At 53.5% G+C, this 13,932-nt stretch overlaps 2 protein-coding genes across 4 annotated transcripts in view; one reads left to right on the forward strand and one right to left on the reverse strand.

Moving 5' to 3' along the window:
* Positions 1 to 960: 960 nt before the first annotated feature.
* On the reverse strand, positions 961 to 12,499 carry LOC310824334 (proteasome subunit beta type-6-like). 2 transcript variants are annotated; one of them, XM_083697590.1, is made up of 6 exons: positions 12,377 to 12,499; positions 5,613 to 5,680; positions 4,363 to 4,494; positions 2,748 to 2,877; positions 2,527 to 2,671; positions 961 to 1,612 (listed from the first exon to the last, which is right to left on the reverse strand). In XM_083697590.1, the coding sequence occupies exons 1-6, from the start codon at positions 12,461 to 12,463 to the stop codon at positions 1,485 to 1,487; spliced, it is 690 nt and encodes a 229-aa protein (XP_083553716.1). In that variant the 5' UTR covers positions 12,464 to 12,499; the 3' UTR covers positions 961 to 1,484. The 2 variants fall into 2 exon arrangements, with proteins under 2 accessions (XP_083553716.1, XP_083553717.1); XM_083697591.1 differs by lacking the exon at positions 12,377 to 12,499 and adding an exon at positions 12,245 to 12,324.
* Positions 12,500 to 13,112: 613 nt separating this feature from the next.
* The window catches only part of trappc1 (trafficking protein particle complex subunit 1), a 4,771-nt gene continuing 3,951 nt past the window's right edge, over positions 13,113 to 13,932 (forward strand). Inside the window, exons 1-2 of one of the 2 annotated variants that reach the window (XM_083697592.1) lie at positions 13,113 to 13,160; positions 13,900 to 13,932. The exon at positions 13,900 to 13,932 is cut by the window's right edge and continues 66 nt beyond it. In XM_083697592.1, coding sequence (XP_083553718.1) covers positions 13,900 to 13,932 — 33 coding nt within the window. In that variant the 5' untranslated portion in view covers positions 13,113 to 13,160. Of the gene's footprint in view, positions 13,200 to 13,899 lie in introns of both variants that reach the window. The other variant, XM_083697593.1, reaches the window with a different exon arrangement.

Below are 13,932 nucleotides of genomic sequence, written 5' to 3' on the forward strand. Positions count from 1 at the left end.
TAAACCATACTGGACTGTTCTTACTGGATAGAACAGAAGTGCATTTAGGCATGTAGACATGGTCAAGACGACCTGCTGAAGTTCAAACTGAGCATCAGAATGGGGAAGAAAGGAGATTTAAGTGACTTTGAACGTGGCATGGTTGTTGGTGCCAGACGGGCTGGTCTGAGTATCTCAGAAACTGCTGATCTACTGGGATTTTCACACACAACCATCTGTAGGGTTTACAGAGAACGGTCAGAAAAAGAGAAAATATCCAGTGAGCGGCAGTTCTCTGGGAGAAAATACCTTGTTGATGCCAGAGGTCAGAGGAGAATGGCCAGACTGGTTCAAGATGATAGAAAGGCAACAGTAACTCAAATAACTACTCGTTACAACCAAGGTATGCAGAAGACCATCTCTGAACACACAACCTGTCAAACCTTGAAGCAGATGGGCTACAAAAGGGGGTCCAACCCAGTACTAGCAAGGTGTACCTAATAAAGTGGCCGGTGAGTGTATATCTATCTATCTATCCTGTTTGCTGCACTGTTGAGGAGCCCTAAGCATTTCACTGCATCGTCTCCAGCTGGATTGGATGTATGAGAACTAAATGTGGTTTCAATGACTTGTACAGGAGACACCAGAAACAGTGCAGCAGTGTTTCACCACAGGGACAACGTCCTCAAAGCAGAGAGACAGTCAGGGCTTCTCTCTCAGACAGTTTGACCCGTCATCGAGGTCTATCTGATTGGGTATCAGTGGTTTAGTAAACAGTGAATTAAAACACAGAAACACTTTTTTTTTCTTTCAAAAACAGCTTTGATGAAACTTTATTTTTTTATTTTATTTTTTTATTACAAATGTAAACCACAGCAGAGTGGACCCCTCCAGGTGTGTTTGTGTGTGTGTGTGTGTGTGTGTGTGTTAGGCGGTAGAGAAGCGTGGTGTGTGTGTGTGTTAGGCGGTAGAGAAGCGTGGTGTGTGTGTGTGTGTGTGTGTTAGGCGGTAGAGAAGCGTGGTGTGTGTGTGTGTGTGTGTTAGGCGGTAGAGAAGCGTGGCGTGTGTGTGTGTGTGTTAGGCGGTAGAGAAGCGTGGTGTGTGTGTGTGTGTGTGTGTGTGTTAGGCGGTAGAGAAGCGTGGTGTGTGTGTGTGTGTGTGTGTTAGGCGGTAGAGAAGCGTGGTGTGTGTGTGTGTTAGGCGGTAGAGAAGCGTGGTGTGTGTGTGTGTGTGTGTGTGTGTGTGTGTTAGGCGGTAGAGAAGCGTGGTGTGTGTGTGTGTTAGGCGGTAGAGAAGCATGGTGTGTGTGTGTGTTAGGCGGTAGAGAAGCGTGGTGTGTGTGTGTGTGTGTGTGTGTTAGGCGGTAGAGAAGCGTGGTGTGTGTGTGTGTGTGTGTGTTAGGCGGTAGAGAAGCGTGGTGTGTGTGTGTGTGTGTGTGTGTGTGTGTTAGGCGGTAGAGAAGCGTGGTGTGTGTGTGTGTGTGTGTGTGTGTGTGTGTGTGTGTGTTAGGCGGTAGAGAAGCGTGGTAGCTGGTTTCCCAGGATGACCCGTCTCTCCACACCGCTCTCAGAGATGGCTGCCAGTCTGACCACGCCCCCGCTCGAACCGTCCCTCTCCATGGCCAATGACAGGGCTGGGGAGAGATCACATGACTATTAACACAGCCCAGATACGAGACAGTATTCCCCCCCCCCCCCCCCCCCCTCCTACCTGCAGCAGTGAGAGTAAGACACTCCCCCCCCCCCCCCCCCCTACCTGCAGCAGTGAGAGTAAGACACTCCCCCCCCCCCCCTCCTACCTGCAGCAGTGAGAGTAAGACACTCCCCCCCCCCCCCCCCCTACCTGCAGCAGTGAGAGTAAGACACTCCCCCCCCCCCTCCTACCTGCAGCAGTGAGAGTAAGACACTCCCCCCCCCCCCCCCCACCTGCAGCAGTGAGAGTAAGACACTCCCCCCCCCTCCTCCTACCTGCAGCAGTGAGAGTAAGACACTCCCCCCCCCCCTCCTCCTACCTGCAGCAGTGAGAGTAAGACACTCCCCCCCCCCCCCTCCTACCTGCAGCAGTGAGAGTAAGACACCCCCCCCCCCCCCCCCTCCTACCTGCAGCAGTGAGAGTAAGACACTCCCCCCCCCCCCCCTCCTACCTGCAGCAGTGAGAGTAAGACACTCCCCCCCCCCCTCCTCCTACCTGCAGCAGTGAGAGTAAGACACTCCCCCCCCCTCCTCCTCCTACCTGCAGCAGTGTGAGTAAGACACTCCCCCCCCCCCCCTACCTGCAGCAGTGAGAGTAAGACACTCCCCCCCCCTCCTCCTACCTGCAGCAGTGAGAGTAAGACACTCCCCCCCCCCCCCCCCCCCTCCTCCTACCTGCAGCAGTGAGAGTAAGACACTCCCCCCCCCCCCCCCCTCCTCCTACCTGCAGCAGTGAGAGTAAGACACTCCCCCCCCCCCCCTCCTCCTACCTGCAGCAGTGAGAGTAAGACCCCCCCCCCCCCCCCCCCCTCCTCCTACCTGCAGCAGTGAGAGTAAGACACTCCCCCCCCCCTACCTGCAGCAGTGAGAGTAAGACACTCCTCCTTGGTCATGCCAGGTTTGTAGTTGGAGTCCATGTACCCGTAGATGTAGGTACTTCCTGACCCCCCCACAGAGACCGGCTGTCTGGCCAGCATGCCTCCCACCGGCACCGTGTACACCTGGGGGGGGAGGGGGTCACAGAGCACTGTGTAGGAGAGGTAAAAGGGTGTGTGTGTGTGTGTTTGTGTGACTAACCTGTCCCCCTCGTCTCTTGTCCCATCCTGCCACAATGATCCCGGCCATCAGCTCCTCTCTGTACCTATAGCAGCTCTCCTTGAACAGATTGGCAGCTGTCTGCACCAATGGGAGCTCATCCAGCTCAATACTACAGACAGACAGAAGGATGACAATGTCTTTAGGGAGATTTTGTGTGTGTGTGTGTGTACCTGTGGAAGCCCAGCTGGTAGGTGACCATGTCAGCGATGGCCTGTGTGTGTGTGTGTGTGTGTGTGTGTGTGTGTGTACCTGTGGAAGCCCAGCTGGTAGGTGACCATGTCAGCGATGGCCTGTGTGTGTGTGCGTGTGTGTGTGTGTGTGTGTGTGTACCTGTGGAAGCCCAGCTGGTAGGTGACCATGTCAGCGATGGCCTGTGTGTGTGTGTGTTTGTGTGTGTACCTGTGGAAGCCCAGCTGGTAGGTGACCATGTCAGCGATGGCCTGTGTGTGTGTGTGTGTGTGTGTACCTGTGGAAGCCCAGCTGGTAGGTGACCATGTCAGCTATGGCCTGTGTGTGTGTGTGTGTGTACCTGTGGAAGCCCAGCTGGTAGGTGACCATGTCAGCGATGGCCTGTGTGTGTGTGCGTGTGTGTGTGTGTGTGTGTGTGTACCTGTGGAAGCCCAGCTGGTAGGTGACCATGTCAGCGATGGCCTGTGTGTGTGTGTGTGTACCTGTGGAAGCCCAGCTGGTAGGTGACCATGTCAGCGATGGCCTGTGTGTGTGTGTGTGTGTGTGTGTGTACCTGTGGAAGCCCAGCTGGTAGGTGACCATGTCAGCGATGGCCTGTGTGTGTGTGTGTGTGTGTGTGTGTGTTTGTGTGTGTACCTGTGGAAGCCCAGCTGGTAGGTGACCATGTCAGCGATGGCCTGTGTGTGTGTGTGTGTGTGTACCTGTGGAAGCCCAGCTGGTAGGTGACCATGTCAGCGATGGCCTGTGTGTGTGTGTGTGTGTGTGTACCTGTGGAAGCCCAGCTGGTAGGTGACCATGTCAGCGATGGCCTGTGTGTGTGTGTGTGTACCTGTGGAAGCCCAGCTGGTAGGTGACCATGTCAGCGATGGCCTGTGTGTGTGTGTGTGTGTGTGTGTGTGTGTGTGTGTGTGTACCTGTGGAAGCCCAGCTGGTAGGTGACCATGTCAGCGATGGCCTGTGTGTGTGTGTGTGTGTGTACCTGTGGAAGCCCAGCTGGTAGGTGACCATGTCAGCGATGGCCTGTGTGTGTGTGTGTGTGTGTGTACCTGTGGAAGCCCAGCTGGTAGGTGACCATGTCAGCGATGGCCTGTGTGTGTGTGTGTGTGTGTGTACCTGTGGAAGCCCAGCTGGTAGGTGACCATGTCAGCGATGGCCTGTGTGTGTGTGTGTGTGTGTGTGTGTGTGTGTGTGTACCTGTGGAAGCCCAGCTGGTAGGTGACCATGTCAGCGATGGCCTGTGTGTGTGTGTGTGTGTGTACCTGTGGAAGCCCAGCTGGTAGGTGACCATGTCAGCGATGGCCTGTGTGTGTGTGTGTGTGTGTGTGTGTGTGTGTGTACCTGTGGAAGCCCAGCTGGTAGGTGACCATGTCAGCGATGGCCTGTGTGTGTGTGTGTGTGTGTGTACCTGTGGAAGCCCAGCTGGTAGGTGACCATGTCAGCGATGGCCTGTGTGTCTGCAGCAGAGCCTGACCGACAGCAGAAGATCTGCTCGTGGATGGGAGTCAGCTTGTCTGTCACCCTGTTAGCGATGTAGGCCCTGAGACACACACACACACACACGCCATTTATTTATGGCATTTAACAGACGTCTTTATCCAAAGCGACTTACAACAAATCCATTTGTTTAAGTAAGTGAATCATCTGAACATCAGTCATCATCAGATAAAGTCATCTATGGTAGGACCAGGGTTAGGGTTAGTACAGGGGGGTAGTGAGGGTGAAGAGGTCTCTAGGGTTAGGGTTAGTACAGGGGGGGTAGTGGGGGTGAAGAGGTCTCTAGGGTTAGGGTTAGTACAGGGGGGTAGTGTGGGTGAAGAGGTCTCTAGGGTTAGGGTTAGTACAGGGGGGTAGTGGGGGTGAAGAGGTCTCTAGGGTTAGGGTTAGTACAGGGGGGTAGTGGGGGTGAAGAGGTCTCTAGGGTTAGGCTTAGTACAGGGGGGTAGTGGGGGTGAAGAGGTCTCTAGGGTTAGGGTTAGGGTTAGTACAGGGGGGTAGTGGGGGTGAAGAGGTCTCTAGGGTTAGGGTTAGTACAGGGGGGTAGTGAGGGTGAAGAGGTCTCTAGGGTTAGGGTTAGTACAGGGGGGTAGTGGGGGTGAAGAGGTCTCTAGGGTTAGGGTTAGTACAGGGGGGGTAGTGGTGGTGAAGAGGTCTCTAGGGTTAGGGTTAGGGTTAGTACAGGGGGGTAGTGGGGGTGAAGAGGTCTCTAGGGTTAGGGTTAGTACAGGGGGGGTAGTGGTGGTGAAGAGGTCTCTAGGGTTAGGGTTAGGGTTAGTACAGGGGGGTTAGGGTTAGATCGGTAGTGACTCTGCAGTCCTGACAGCAGTGGGAAGCTCGTTCCACCAGCAAGGCGCTAGGACAGTGAAAAGCCGTGACTGAGTGGTGCGGCTGCTGCATCCACGTAGAGGCGGCGGTGCCAGGCGGGCAGCCGAGGTGGAGGAGTGGAGTGATGGGCAGGGGTTAGGGTTAGGGTTAGTACAGGGTTAGGGTTAGTACAGGGTTAGGGTTAGTCCAGGGGGGGTTTGGGGGCTGACCATTGCTTGGCTGTTTCCTTTGCCGCCCGGTAGGCGAGCACCAGGGTCTTGAATCTGATGCGAGCTGCTACTGGGAGCCAGTGAACACACACACACACACACACACACACACACACACACTCACCCGGTCGTGGTACGGGAGTCGGCTCCGATGACCACTCCTCCATCGTACTCCAGCGCCATGATGGTGGTCTAGAACAGGAGACAGGAGACAGGGCGTTAGCACGTTAGAACAGGTCGTTATCTGGGCTTCTGACCGACAGACGAACTCGAGGTCAACTCTGATCGTCTCCTAACTTTGGACGACTTGTTAAGAGTTGTGTGGTCGAGCCGAAGTGTTTCATTAAACCGTTGGCGTTCCTTCTACAGGAGAAGGATCCTCTCACTCCCTTTGCCATAAACATGCGGATCATTCACCCTTTGACCCAAAACCCTTCGACTTATTGACTCAGGCTACGTCTTAACAGTCCTCCTAGAGACCTCTTCACCCCCACTACCCCCCTGTACTAACCCTAACCCTGTACTAACCCTAACCCTAGAGACCTCTTCACCCCCACTACCCCCCTGTACTAACCCTAGAGACCTCTTCACCCCCACTACCCCCCTGTACTAACCCTAGAGACCTCTTCACCCTCACTACCCCCCTGTACTAACCCTAACCCTAGAGACCTCTTCACCCCCACTACCCCCCTGTACTAACCCTAACCCTAGAGACCTCTTCACCCCCACTACCCCCCTGTACTAACCCTAACCCTAGAGACCTCTTCACCCCCACTACCCCCCTGTACTAACCCTAACCCTGTACTAACCCTAACCCTAGAGACCTCTTCACCCCCACTACCCCCCTGTACTAACCCTAACCCTAGAGACCTCTTCACCCCCACTACCCCCCTGTACTAACCCTAACCCTAGAGACCTCTTCACCCCCACTACCCCCCTGTACTAACCCTAACCCTAGAGACCTCTTCACCCCCACTACCCCCCTGTACTAACCCTAACCCTGTACTAACCCTAACCCTAGAGACCTCTTCACCCCCACTACCCCCCTGTACTAACCCCAACCCTGTACTAACCCTAACCCTAGAGACCTCTTCACCCCCACTACCCCCCTGTACTAACCCCAACCCTGTACTAACCCTAACCCTAGAGACCTCTTCACCCCCACTACCCCCCTGTACTAACCCCAACCCTGTACTAACCCTAGAGACCTCTTCACCCCCACTACCCCCCTGTACTAACCCTAACCCTAGAGACCTCTTCACCCCCACTACCCCCCTGTACTAACCCTAACCCGAACCCTAGAGACCTCTTCACCCCCACTACCCCCCTGTACTAACCCGAACCCTAGAGACCTCTTCACCCCCACTACCCCCCTGTACTAACCCTAACCCTAAAGACCTCTTCACCCTCACTACCCCCCTGTACTAACCCTAACCCTAGAGACCTCTTCACCCCCACTACCGCCCTGTACTAACCCTAACCCTGTACTAACCCTAACCCTAGAGACCTCTTCACCCCCACTACCCCCCTGTACTAACCCTAACCCTAGAGACCTCTTCACCCCCACTACCCCCCTGTACTAACCCTAACCCTAGAGACCTCTTCACCCCCACTACCCCCCTGTACTAACCCTAATCCTAGAGACCTCTTCACCCCCACTACCCCCCTGTACTAACCCTAACCCTAGAGACCTCTTCACCCCCACTACCCCCCTGTACTAACCCTAACCCTAAAGACCTCTTCATCCCCACTACCCCCCTGTACTAACCCTAACCCTAGAGACCTCTTCACCCCTACTACCCCCCTGTACTAACCCTAGAGACCTCTTCACCCTCACTACCCCCCTGTACTAACCCTAACCCTAGAGACCTCTTCATCCCCACTACCCCCCTGTACTAACCCTAACCCTAGAGACCTCTTCACCCCCACTACCCCCCTGTACTAACCCTAACCCTAGAGACCTCTTCACCCCCACTACCCCCCTGTACTAACCCTAACCCTGTACTAACCCTAACCCTAGAGACCTCTTCACCCCCACTACCCCCCTGTACTAACCCTGTACTAACCCTAACCCTGTACTAACCCTAACCCTAGAGACCTCTTCACCCCCACTACCCCCCTGTACTAACCCTAGAGACCTCTTCACCCCCACCACCCCCCTGTACTAACCCTAACCCTGTACTAACCCTAGAGACCTCTTCACCCCCACTACCCCCCTGTACTAACCCTAACCCTGTACTAACCCTAACCCTAGAGACCTCTTCACCCCCACTACCCCCCTGTACTAACCCTAACCCTAAATACCTCTTCACCCCCACTACCCCCCTGTACTAACCCTAAAGACCTCTTCACCCCCACTACCCCCCTGTACTAACCCTAACCCTGTACTAACCCTAACCCTAGAGACCTCTTCACCCCCACTACCCCCCTGTACTAACCCTAACCCTAGAGACCTCTTCACCCCCACTACCCCCCTGTACTAACCCTAACCCTAGAGACCTCTTCACCCCCACTACCCCCCTGTACTAACCCTAACCCTAGAGACCTCTTCACCTCCACTACCCCCCTGTACTAACCCTAGAGACCTCTTCACCCCCACTACCCCCCTGTACTAACCCTAACCCTAGAGACCTCTTCACCCCCACTACCCCCCTGTACTAACCCTAAAGACCTCTTCACCCCCACTACCCCCCTGTACTAACCCTAACCCTGTACTAACCCTAACCCTAGAGACCTCTTCACCCCCACTACCCCCCTGTACTAACCCTAACCCTAAATACCTCTTCACCCCCACTACCCCCCTGTACTAACCCTAAAGACCTCTTCACCCCCACTACCCCCCTGTACTAACCCTAACCCTGTACTAACCCTAGAGACCTCTTCACCCCCACTACCCCCCTGTACTAACCCTAGAGACCTCTTCACCCTCACTACCCCCCTGTACTAACCCTAACCCTAGAGACCTCTTCATCCCCACTACCCCCCTGTACTAACCCTAACCCTAGAGACCTCTTCACCCCCACTACCCCCCTGTACTAACCCTAACCCTAGAGACCTCTTCACCCCCACTACCCCCCTGTACTAACCCTAACCCTGTACTAACCCTAACCCTAGAGACCTCTTCACCCCCACTACCCCCCTGTACTAACCCTGTACTAACCCTAACCCTGTACTAACCCTAACCCTAGAGACCTCTTCACCCCCACTACCCCCCTGTACTAACCCTAGAGACCTCTTCACCCCCACCACCCCCCTGTACTAACCCTAACCCTGTACTAACCCTAGAGACCTCTTCACCCCCACTACCCCCCTGTACTAACCCTAACCCTGTACTAACCCTAACCCTAGAGACCTCTTCACCCCCACTACCCCCCTGTACTAACCCTAACCCTAAATACCTCTTCACCCCCACTACCCCCCTGTACTAACCCTAAAGACCTCTTCACCCCCACTACCCCCCTGTACTAACCCTAACCCTGTACTAACCCTAACCCTAGAGACCTCTTCACCCCCACTACCCCCCTGTACTAACCCTAACCCTAGAGACCTTTTCACCCCCACTACCCCCCTGTACTAACCCTAACCCTAGAGACCTCTTCACCCCCACTACCCCCCTGTACTAACCCTAACCCTAGAGACCTCTTCACCTCCACTACCCCCCTGTACTAACCCTAGAGACCTCTTCACCCCCACCACCCCCCTGTACTAACCCTAACCCTGTACTAACCCTAGAGACCTCTTCACCCCCACTACCCCCCTGTACTAACCCTAACCCTGTACTAACCCTAACCCTAGAGACCTCTTCACCCCCACTACCCCCCTGTACTAACCCTAAAGACCTCTTCACCCCCACTACCCCCCTGTACTAACCCTAACCCTGTACTAACCCTAACCCTAGAGACCTCTTCACCCCCACTACCCCCCTGTACTAACCCTAACCCTAAATACCTCTTCACCCCCACTACCCCCCTGTACTAACCCTAAAGACCTCTTCACCCCCACTACCCCCCTGTACTAACCCTAACCCTGTACTAACCCTAGAGACCTCTTCACCCCCACTACCCCCCTGTACTAACCCTAGAGACCTCTTCACCCTCACTCCCCCCCTGTACTAACCCTAACCCTAGAGACCTCTTCATCCCCACTACCCCCCTGTACTAACCCTAACCCTAGAGACCTCTTCACCCCCACTACCCCCCTGTACTAACCCTAACCCTAGAGACCTCTTCACCCTCACTACCCCCCTGTACTAACCCTAGAGACCTCTTCACCCCCACTACCCCCCTGTACTAACCCTAGAGACCTCTTCACCCCCACCACCCCCCTGTACTAACCCTAACCCTGTACTAACCCTAGAGACCTCTTCACCCCCACTACCCCCCTGTACTAACCCTAACCCTGTACTAACCCTAACCCTAGAGACCTCTTCACCCCCACTACCCCCCTGTACTAACCCTAACCCTAAATACCTCTTCACCCCCACTACCCCCCTGTACTAACCCTAAAGACCTCTTCACCCCCACTACCCCCCTGTACTAACCCTAACCCTGTACTAACCCTAACCCTAGAGACCTCTTCACCCCCACTACCCCCCTGTACTAACCCTAACCCTAGAGACCTCTTCACCCCCACTACCCCCCTGTACTAACCCTAACCCTAGAGACCTCTTCACCCCCACTACCCCCCTGTACTAACCCTAACCCTAGAGACCTCTTCACCTCCACTACCCCCCTGTACTAACCCTAGAGACCTCTTCACCCCCACCACCCCCCTGTACTAACCCTAACCCTGTACTAACCCTAGAGACCTCTTCACCCCCACTACCCCCCTGTACTAACCCTAACCCTGTACTAACCCTAACCCTAGAGACCTCTTCACCCCCACTACCCCCCTGTACTAACCCTAACCCTAAATACCTCTTCACCCCCACTACCCCCCTGTACTAACCCTAAAGACCTCTTCACCCCCACTACCCCCCTGTACTAACCCTAACCCTGTACTAACCCTAACCCTAGAGACCTCTTCACCCCCACTACCCCCCTGTACTAACCCTAGAGACCTCTTCACCCTCACTACCCCCCTGTACTAACCCTAACCCTAGAGACCTCTTCATCCCCACTACCCCCCTGTACTAACCCTAACCCTAGAGACCTCTTCACCCCCACTACCCCCCTGTACTAACCCTAACCCTAGAGACCTCTTCACCCTCACTACCCCCCTGTACTAACCCTAACCCTAGAGACCTCTTCACCCCCACTACCCCCCTGTACTAACCCTAGAGACCTCTTCACCCCCACCACCCCCCTGTACTAACCCTAACCCTGTACTAACCCTAGAGACCTCTTCACCCCCACTACCCCCCTGTACTAACCCTAACCCTGTACTAACCCTAACCCTAGAGACCTCTTCACCCCCACTACCCCCCTGTACTAACCCTAAATACCTCTTCACCCCCACTACCCCCCTGTACTAACCCTAAAGACCTCTTCACCCCCACTACCCCCCTGTACTAACCCTAACCCTGTACTAACCCTAACCCTAGAGACCTCTTCACCCCCACTACCCCCCTGTACTAACCCTAACCCTAGAGACCTCTTCACCCCCACTACCCCCCTGTACTAACCCTAACCCTAGAGACCTCTTCACCCCCACTACCCCCCTGTACTAACCCTAACCCTAGAGACCTCTTCACCTCCACTACCCCCCTGTACTAACCCTAGAGACCTCTTCACCCCCACCACCCCCCTGTACTAACCCTAACCCTGTACTAACCCTAGAGACCTCTTCACCCCCACTACCCCCCTGTACTAACCCTGTACTAACCCTAACCCTAGAGACCTCTTCACCCCCACTACCCCCCTGTACTAACCCTAAAGACCTCTTCACCCCCACTACCCCCCTGTACTAACCCTAACCCTGTACTAACCCTAACCCTAGAGACCTCTTCACCCCCACTACCCCCCTGTACTAACCCTAAATACCTCTTCACCCCCACTACCCCCCTGTACTAACCCTAAAGACCTCTTCACCCCCACTACCCCCCTGTACTAACCCTAACCCTGTACTAACCCTAACCCTAGAGACCTCTTCACCCCCACTACCCCCCTGTACTAACCCTAGAGACCTCTTCACCCCCACTACCCCCCTGTACTAACCCTAAAGACCTCTTCACCCCCACTACCCCCCTGTACTAACCCTAACCCTGTACTAACCCTAACCCTAGAGACCTCTTCACCCCCACTACCCCCCTGTACTAACCCTAAATACCTCTTCACCCCCACTACCCCCCTGTACTAACCCTAAAGACCTCTTCACCCCCACTACCCCCCTGTACTAACCCTAACCCTAGAGACCTCTTCACCCCCACTACCCCCCTGTACTAACCCTAGAGACCTCTTCACCCTCACTACCCCCCTGTACTAACCCTAACCCTAGAGACCTCTTCATCCCCACTACCCCCCTGTACTAACCCTAACCCTAGAGACCTCTTCACCCCCACTACCCCCCTGTACTAACCCTAACCCTAGAGACCTCTTCACCCTCACTACCCCCCTGTACTAACCCTAACCCTAGAGACCTCTTCACCCCCACTACCCCCCTGTACTAACCCTAACCCTAGAGACCTCTTCACCCCCACTACCCCCCTGTACTAACCCTAACCCTAGAGACCTCTTCTTCTTAGAAAGACTCTCACTGAACTTTATTCACATTATTCTGGGATTTTCCACCACAGTTAAACTCCTCAGAGCAGCTAACCTGCTAACGCCGCTAGCCGCCAGAAGTGCTGTCTCATTCAGTCCTTCTCACGGCTCTAACTCCTCTTTCCGTCGCTGTACCGGGCCAGAGTTTGTCCGTGCAGCGGACCGGGAGGTTAACGGACGGCCTTACCCCGGTGGTGACCTCTTTGATGGTCCAGTCCGGCACCAGGCCGCTGCTGGAGGCAGGAGAGAACCGCGTCGCCGTCGCCGCCGCCATCTTACCGGAGGAAAGGTGTCCGGCGCCCGGCGGTGATCCGCCTCAGGACGTCAGGATCCCTCCGCCGACCGGGCGGTGACGTCAACAGCGCAGCGGTCACGTGGTCAGGCGGAGAAAAGACCCCAAGAGACCCGAACATGCCTTTATAAAAACATCATTTATAAAAACATCATTTATAAAAACATCATTTATAAAAACATCATTTATAAAAACATCATTTATAAAAACGTCATTTATAAAAACATAATTTATAAAAACATAATTTATAAAAACGGTCATTTATAAAAACCTTCATTTCTAAAAACATCATTTCTAAAAAACATCATTTCATAAAACCTTCATTTCATGAAACCGTCGCCATGGTTGCTTTTCAACACAGCAGTAACTGGTGCTGTGTAATGTATGTGTAAAAAAGTATTTAAATTTAATTTAATTTAATAAATGTAATTAACTCGTAAAAGTATTTTTATTTAATTAACTAGTAAAAGTATTTTTTATTTCATTAACTAGTAAAAGTATTTTTTATTTCATTAACTAGTAAAAGTATTTTTTAATTTAATTAAATTGAATGATTTTTAAATTTAATTCACTCCCCACTCACTTCCCAGAGAAAGTAGTCCGCCAGGTCGCTCTGGCAGCGCGACGGCCGCCTGTGTCTGTCCGTCCGGGGTCCTTCTGATCCAGCAGGAACACCAAGGTAAACATCATCTGTCCTCTCATCTCATCTCCAACTGAGGTTGTTTTAACGCTGTTTCTACGTTATTTCTACGTTATTTCTACGTTATTTCTTGTGTGGTTCGGGGTATAGAAGAGACTGTCTGTCTCGAGGAGAAGAAGCGTCACATTCTGTCTGTCTCTCCTCGCTGCTGCTGGGCGAACCGATCTAGGCTGTGGAATAAGAAGAAGAATATAATCATACTAATACTATATGGCATTTAGCTGATGCTTTTATCCAAAGCGTCTTACATTAGTGAGTGCATCCATGTCAGTATAGATGGTCCCAACAGGAATCAAACCCTCAACCTAAAACTATGCTCTACCAACTGAGACACAGAGGACCACAATGCTGTCTCCAACAGCATAGAGACAGACAGGCAGGCAGGCACAGACAGACAGGCAGGCAGGCACAGACAGGCAGGCAGAGACAGACAGACAGGCAGGCAGGCAGGCAGGCACAGACAGACAGACAGACAGACAGACAGGCAGGCAGGCAGAGACAGACAGACAGACAGACAGACAGACAGACATGGTACACCCAACTCACCAAAAGCACTGGTCTACATCTCTATTTAAGTTATCAGTCAGCTACACCTAGATAGCTATTCAGAAATATTGTGTGTGTGTGTGTGTATATGTGTGTGTGTGTGTGTGTGTGTGTGTGTGTGTGTGTGGTGTGTGTGTGTGTGTGTGTTGTCCTAACTCTGACCTCTGTACAGATGACCGTGCACAACCTGTACATGTTTGACCGT

The sequence above is a fragment of the Argentina silus genome (genome assembly GCF_951799395.1).
Source record: "Argentina silus genome assembly, contig: scaffold_219, whole genome shotgun sequence".
NCBI classification, from domain to species: domain Eukaryota; kingdom Metazoa; phylum Chordata; class Actinopteri; order Argentiniformes; family Argentinidae; genus Argentina; species Argentina silus.